At 42.7% G+C, this 7,831-nt stretch overlaps 1 protein-coding gene across 1 annotated transcript; it reads right to left on the reverse strand.

Moving 5' to 3' along the window:
• Positions 1 to 330: 330 nt before the first annotated feature.
• LOC123757157 (uncharacterized) lies at positions 331 to 4,343 on the reverse strand. The gene is made up of 4 exons (XM_045740602.2): positions 4,183 to 4,343; positions 2,808 to 3,073; positions 1,746 to 1,889; positions 331 to 684 (listed from the first exon to the last, which is right to left on the reverse strand). The coding sequence occupies exons 1-4, from the start codon at positions 4,271 to 4,273 to the stop codon at positions 613 to 615; spliced, it is 573 nt and encodes a 190-aa protein (XP_045596558.1). The 5' UTR covers positions 4,274 to 4,343; the 3' UTR covers positions 331 to 612.
• Positions 4,344 to 7,831: the final 3,488 nt, after the last annotated feature.

Consider the following 7,831-nt stretch of genomic DNA (forward strand, 5'->3'; position numbering starts at 1 on the left):
CCACAGAGGACAGAAGAAAATCTATGTACAGTATGCTAGTGTTGTAAATGATCATTGATTCAAGGGTTGATGCTTTGTCCAACTTTCAGTAATACATCAACATTTAATACAGTACAAATGAACCTTTCATGCAAACTGCATGTACCATCAAGAAGAAAATCTGTATATCCAAAGTAGTATGTGGTTTTTGTTTAAATATATATATATATATATTCCATTTTTTCAACATCAATTACAAAGAAAAAAATATAAATTTTTTTCATACATCAAGAAAATGTTTCAATGGTGAGCTATGGGAGAGACCCATATACTAACAGTTAAGCAAACAACTTTAGTCTTCTAGGAATTTATGATCCTTGGTCACATACTTTCCATATACAATACATGTTTGTTGAAAAAGTGGGAGGAAAAAAAAATGATGCATCTAGGCATCATAATAGGGTGTGTCAGGCACTAGACACGTGGGAGTTGGTAGTACTTTACTGCATAATTCTTACTGGAAGAATTGTCTAGGATACTGTGTATCTATCTACTGTTGACCACGTGACAGTCTGATCCAATAGGACCCACATCTGTAGATCCGTGCCATAATCTACAGCCTGTAGTTTTGAACTATGCACTTTCATTGTTCAGCAAGCTAGTAACACAGTAGTTCAGCTGACAGTACCTGAAGTCATCTGTTGCCTGTAAAGACCAGTATAAATTTAGATTGGTGAATTTATATATTGGACAAGAACCTATACAGTACAGAGAAGAAAAATGAGGTGCAGATAAAATAATGTGGGATCAACACAGCCATAATCAAATTTTTTGTTATTTTGAATAACAAATATGATTGCCTATCACTATTCAGTCTAACTTCAAGAGAACTACCCCATTGTTGCTAATGTTTTGGCATCCTGAAGGATGTCCAGGAACTTTCAAATGTTGTTACACAAAAGGTGCCATGGTTTTTCTGTGCTTGGTACCACCCAATCTGGCCGATAATGCAAGGATAGGTCAACACACTTTACAGGTTAACCACTTCTCCTAATCTGTCACTTCACTTAATGGAAAAACCTATTGCTTCTTTTTGTCTGAACTGCATTGTCCCAGTTACTGTTGAACACCCCAATTTTTTAGACAATTGTATGTCTTTCTTTCTTCATGTCCCTAGTGGTCATTTGTCCCTCTGTATAACCATTGGTGAATCCAATACCTTTGATATCGCCCGCCTCGTGCACTATTGTTTTCATACTGGCATCTTAAATATGACCCGATATTTACCGCCTTTTGAATATCTAACGACAGACTGCTACGTAGTCTTCCCGGCTTAGTACCATTTAATAATTACTTTTCCTCTCAGTGCACCAACATGCACTATATATGGCTGTACTGTATGTCTATAGCTAATTTGTATTCACTTCGTCTGCCTTTAAAGATGTTAAGTTGGACCTATCAAAGTTTTTCACAAGAAAGTTGTTGAATTATGACTGTATTCATGTGTATTCATGTAGGGGTGGAATAAGTACATCAAATCTTTATAGAAGAAAAAACGTGTAAACTTTATGAGCTTTACTGTCATCAAGTCTTTGCTTCTTGAACTCTCAAATATTTATACATCGTGCACTTCTCAACGTTAACAGCTTTTGCTCTATGAACAATAAGCTTTGTAAAACCTACTGCTCCAACTATTTAAGATATGGAAAGAGTAGACCTACGAGATACACGGGGAACTAGGAGGCCCGAAGACGAGGTATACTCACGTTGACATCGTTGACGATGGGGCACGAGTTGAGGGTGTCGAGCATGATGGATCGAAGCTCAGGGTTGCTGGAGAGTGTCAGTATGATGCGTAGTTTCAAATATCGCCTGATCTTCACCACGTTTGGCTTGCCTTCGCTGTCAAGCTGTGGACGTGTGGAGATAAGGTTTAGAGGGAGGATGGTGGTGGTCCTTTAGTCTACATTTATAGCAACAATTTAAACTTAAGAAAATAACAAATGTTCAATTCGTTTTGAAAGGGACAGGAAGACTGTGTATATTTATTTTAGGATTGTAGCAATGTTCCCCCCCTCCCCAAGAATAAACTGCTGACCCTTTCCAGGATGCAACCCTACAACAAGATAATTAACTCCCAGGTACCCATTTACTGCTAGGTAAACAGAGGCATTAGGTGAAAAGAAATGTTCCTAAATAACTTGGTCTACCTGGGAATTGAACTGTGGGTCCAGTTGATTGTGACCTGACTGCACTAACCCTGTCCTTCATACCAGACAACAGTAGCAGCATATACCGAAGTGGTAAAACTCTAAGTTTGTTCAAGATTCAATTGAGAATCCTGTTGTGGGACTAATAGCTGGGCACACTTCCTATCACCCAATACCTATGCTCACCTAGCAGTAAATTGGTACCCAGGAGTTAGTTTGTTGTGTGTTACATCCTGGAAAGGGCCAGTAAATGAACAAATCCACAAGGGCAGTGACGAGGATTCAAACCTGCGTCTGGGAGCATCCCAGACACTGCCTGCCTCAATCGACTGAGCTATGACAGGGTTTACCCTATCGTAGCTCAGTCGATTAAGGCAGTGTCTGGGATGCTCCCAGACGCAGGTTCGAATCCTCATCACGGCCCTTGTGGATTTGTTCATTTGATGCATCACGTTAGTGTGATCTCTGTGTATAAAGGGCCAGTAGTTTGTCCTTGGTGGGGGGTCCTCTATACAAGCCTAATATATATATATATATATATATGTACGCAGGTTGCCTGTCCCCGACAAAATTATTTTTAATACATGGGCCGAGAGGGGAATCCGGTGTCACACTTGCCATGTTGCCCCTCCGGAGGCCACACATCCTCATGCTGATGATGTCGGCCGGCTCTAGCTTAATAACATCGTAGATCTGACCAGCGTTACCCCGGGTCACCGCGTTCATGGCCTCCTTAACCAGTGCACTGTCGATGTTGTGCTCCTGTGCACAGGCGCTCATGATGGTGACGTAGGTCTTGCTGATCTCCATGGCTCTCCTGGCCTCGGCGCACTCTGTTGCTTTCGCCTGACACGTGTCTTGCTTCTTATCCTTGCAGATCGCATCTGTTGAGAGGAAGGGCGTGAGGTGCAACATATTACATGAACGGCAGTGCTGTTACTCCTGCTATTGTAATGTTGAGCTTATCTGCCCTCGGGGCAACTTCCCCCCCCCATCCCCCCGGATCATCAACACATACTGGAAAACACGACAAATAAATTGACAGACTATTAACACATGAATATCAAGACTTTTCTGACCAACACGCGACCTAGAACACACACAGATCAGGAACCTGTACACCTGTGGATTGACGGTTGAGAGGCGGGACCAAAGAGCCAGAGCTCAATCCCCTGCAAGCACAATTAGGTGAGTACACCCTCTTCATCATAATACAAGACCCACCACCACAAAATGTACACTTAAAATTCTTACTCTCCTAAAATCTCAACACAAACCAACCCAACCTGCCCTGGCGCGAGAGACCTCCCTCTCAGCCTGAGTGCACATGTATAACGGCTCCAATGTACATAGTGCACCAGTCATTGCATCTATGGGTCGATGTTAACGACAAAGAAACATCCTTTGTGATTACTTGTCCCTCTTAACCTCTGACAGACACGCAACTGGGTCAAGCCTTGGCTCTTTATCCCAAACTTGAGTCGTCTATCCCCACTTCCCCGCGCGGCCAATGGCTAGTCTGTACTATATATTAATCTTAGTCGGACCAGAAGTACATCGGGAGACATCTCCCGTCACGCAGGGTGCAGTCGCACCTCCACAGATCTCCAGTATCATCTATTGATACTGGAAATGGCTCAAAAGGGCCACCACTTATGGGCTATTCATGCCCAAGCCACCTTTTGGGTGGCTTAATCTTCCTCTCTCTCTCTCTCTCTCTCTCTCTCTCTCTCTCTCTCTCTCTCTCTCTCTCTCTCTCTCTCTCTCTCTCTCTCTCTCTCTCTCTCTCTCTCTCTCTCTCACCAGAAGTACCTTACACTACAAGTACTTCCTTCCTCCGAGCACATGAAGTACGTACTCCTAAGGGTCACAAGTTACAAGCACACGCAAATAACTGAGCGAGGTCTCCCCTTCTCAGTCGACTGGCATGATAGAGGCACACAGGGGCTTCCGTTGATAATGAACACAAGACAGATGAAGCTTTTAAACTCACCCAATACCTGAGGCTTGACCAACTGGCCTGAAGCAGCAGCAGCAGCAGCCGCAGCACCCAGAAGGAAACAGACTGACACGATGATCTTCATGATGATGGTGGCGGCGAGGTAAGGCACACTACGGCGTCCCGCGCTTTATATCCTCTCAACCCACGACCGAACGCTGGAACACGCGCTTCTGCTATTGGCCAAGACCCCCCGGAAGATCCTCCAATCACATTTTTAATCCAATGTTGATCAACTTCTCCAGGGTCAGTCGGGTTCGGGAAACGTGTAGATGTCAGTGATCTTGTAACAAGGTGTGACGCAAGGATGCATTCTCCACGTTTACCTCTCAAGCTTGTCAACAACACCATCTCACCTCGAAGGGCTCGAGCAAACTTTGGTTTTGTATCAAAACACCAGAGGCAATTAGGCGATGCGGATCGAGAGAGAGACTTTCCCCCTCACACAATCTTGCACTCTCTCATTGAAACATCTCTCCCACCCCCTCCTCTCCCGGGTATGAGGTTGAAGGCGGGGGAGGGGAGGCACATGGGGAAGAAGGTGTGAGGCCAGAGGCGAGGCAGGGAGGGGAGTTTGAGGCCAGAGGCGAGGCAGGGAGGGGAGTTTGAGGCCAGAGGCAGGGGGAGGGGGGGGTGATCATGAGAGGTCAAAGGCGAGGCATAGGGGGAGTGAGGCTAGAGGCGAGGCATAGGGGGGAGTGAGGCTAGAGGCGAGGCATAGGGGGGAGTGAGGCTAGAGGCGAGGCATAGGGGGGAGTAAGGCTAGAGGCGAGGCATAGGGGGAGTGAGGCTAGAGTTGAGGCATAGCGGGGAGTGAGGCTAGAGGCGAGGCATAGGGGGGAGTGAGGCTAGAGGCGAGGCATAGGGGGGAGTGAGGCTAGAGGCGAGGCATAGGGGGGAGTGAGGCTAGAGGCGAGGCATAGGGGGAGTGGGAGTATGAAGCGAGGCGAGGCAACAAAGGCGATGTATCGGTCGGTTACAACACAGAACCAACAACAGTCGCTGAAAACACTAAACGTTGTCACAATGTAAACATTGCTTTAAGCAGCGTCTCAGTCGCCAACACTTCACTCTCTTGCTGACAAATTTGGCAAAAAAGCAAGGTATGGGTGATATTACGACGCCCCCCCCCCCTTCCAACCCCCCCCTCACGAGGGAGGGGTGCCCCCCACCCTTCCATGAAAGAGGAGACCTACCATCACTCTCCCTTGTAGTGGAGGGAAGACACCTCGTTATGTCGGGACAGGAAGCCTGTAGATATAAACATACTTTAGCTTATATCGAGCTCTCTTACCTCCCCCCCCCCCCAAGGTCGATTAAGTGATCTTGCCAAGATGCAACACCCCCCCCCCCCCCCCACAAGAGACGCCAAACACCCGGGTACACATTGACTGCTAGGTGAACAAAGGCATTAGGTGAAAGGGAACGTGCCCAATCATTTGTTTTTGGACAGAATCGAACTCAACGATCCCCCGATTGTGATTCGAGTACGAAGCCAATTGTATTACGAGGCCCTCTAAATATATGTTGTCTTAGAACGCCGGGTTAAAGGAAAGTACAGAAGGCCTGTTGGCCAATAAGAGAATGTCCTAGACTGGAGGCTCGGGGTCAGTCTCACCCAACTCTCAAAGATAACACATATCGGGTATGGGAGTTTGGAAGGGTTGGCCCCAGTGCCACAAAGAAATATCGCGATTTATAGCATCCCCCCCACTTCTGTTTTGATGAAGTTTGATATAGAGGTTGTATTTTTCATAGAGGTATTTAACAGTATTTTCAGTGGATCGTAATATTAAATTTTCTGAGAGAAGGGAGAGGGGGGGGGGGGGACGTTGGAGCGGGAAGGAGAGAGAGAGGGGGAGGGGGGGGGTGAGACAGGTAAAGAGAAGGGCAGTATTACAGCTCTTGTCTATAGTTTCACCGGGTTCCCTGTATGACATTTCCTTTATGATAGTTCCCTATGTGATGCTTCTCACGTAATAAATGAGTCTCTAGGAGCAGGCTTGAGATGAGCTGAAGTAGGATAACAGCTCTTGCTTGCAGTTTCACCAGGTACGTCAATTGACAGTCTTTATGAACCCTAGTCTTGGTTAAAAAAAATTCTGCCCGAAACGCCCGAAATTTTTCTGCGTTTCTGCCCGAAATGCTGCGCGTACTAGTGGCTTTACAAGAATGTAATTACTATGCTATGTATCCTCACAATCCCAATGTACCTTCTTGTATATATATAAATAAATAAAATAAATAAAAAATAAATAAATAAAAAAGGAAAGGAATATATATATATATATATATATATATATATATATATATATATATATATATATATATATATATACATATACATATATACATACATATTATATATATGTATATGTCGTACCTAGTAGCCAGAACGCACTTCTCAGCCTATTATGCAAGACCCAATTTACCTAATAAGCCAAGTTTTCATGAATTAATTGTTTTTCGACTACCTAACCTACCTAACCTAACCTAACTTTTCCCGCTACCTAACCTATAGAGATAGGTTAGGTTAGGTTAAGTAGGGTTGGTTAGGTTCGGTCATATATCTACGTTAATTTTAACTCCAATAACAAAAAATTGACCTGATACATAATGAATTGGGTATATATATATATATATATATATATATATATATATATATATATATATATATATATATATGTCGTACCTAGTAGCCAGAACGCACTTCTCAGCCTACCATGCAAGGCCCGATTTGCCTAATAAGCCAAGTTTTCATGAATTAATGTTTTTTCGACTACCTAACCTACCTAACCTAACCTAACCTAACTTTTTCGGCTACCTAACCGAACCTAACCTATAAAGATAGGTTAGGTTAGGTTAGGTAGGGTTGGTTAGGTTCGGTCATATATCTACGTTAATTTTAACTCCAATAAAAAAAAATTGACGTCATACGTAATGAAATGGGTAGCTTTATCATTTCATAAGAAAAAAATTAAAGAAAATATATTAATTAAAGTAAACTTGGCTTATTTGGCAAATCGGGCCTTGCATAGTAGGCTGAAAAGTGAGTTCTGGCTATTAGGTACGACATATATATATATATATATATATATATATATGTCGTACCTAGTAGCCAGAACGCACTTCTCAGCCTACTATGCAAGGCCCGATTTGCCTAATAAGCCAAGTTTTCCTGAATTAATATATTTTCTCATTTTTTTTCTGATGAAATGATAAAGCTACCCAATTCATTATGTATCAGGTCAATTTTTTGTTATTGGAGTTAAAATTAACGTAGATATATGACCGAACCTAACCAACCCTACTTAACCTAACCTAACCTATCTCTATAGGTTAGGTAGCGGGAAAAGTTAGGTTAGGTTAGGTAGGTTAGGTAGTCGAAAAACAATTAATTCATGAAAACTTGGCTTATTAGGTAAATTGGGTCTTGCATAATAGGCTGAGAAGTGCGTTCTGGCTACTAGGTACGACATATACATATATATAATATGTATGTATATATGTATATGTATATGTATATATATATGTATATATATATATATATATATATATATATATATATATATATATATATATATATATACACATATACATATATATATATATATATATATATATATATATATATATTATAATA

The sequence above is a fragment of the Procambarus clarkii genome, chromosome 13, assembly GCF_040958095.1.
Source record: "Procambarus clarkii isolate CNS0578487 chromosome 13, FALCON_Pclarkii_2.0, whole genome shotgun sequence".
NCBI lineage: Eukaryota > Metazoa > Arthropoda > Malacostraca > Decapoda > Cambaridae > Procambarus > Procambarus clarkii.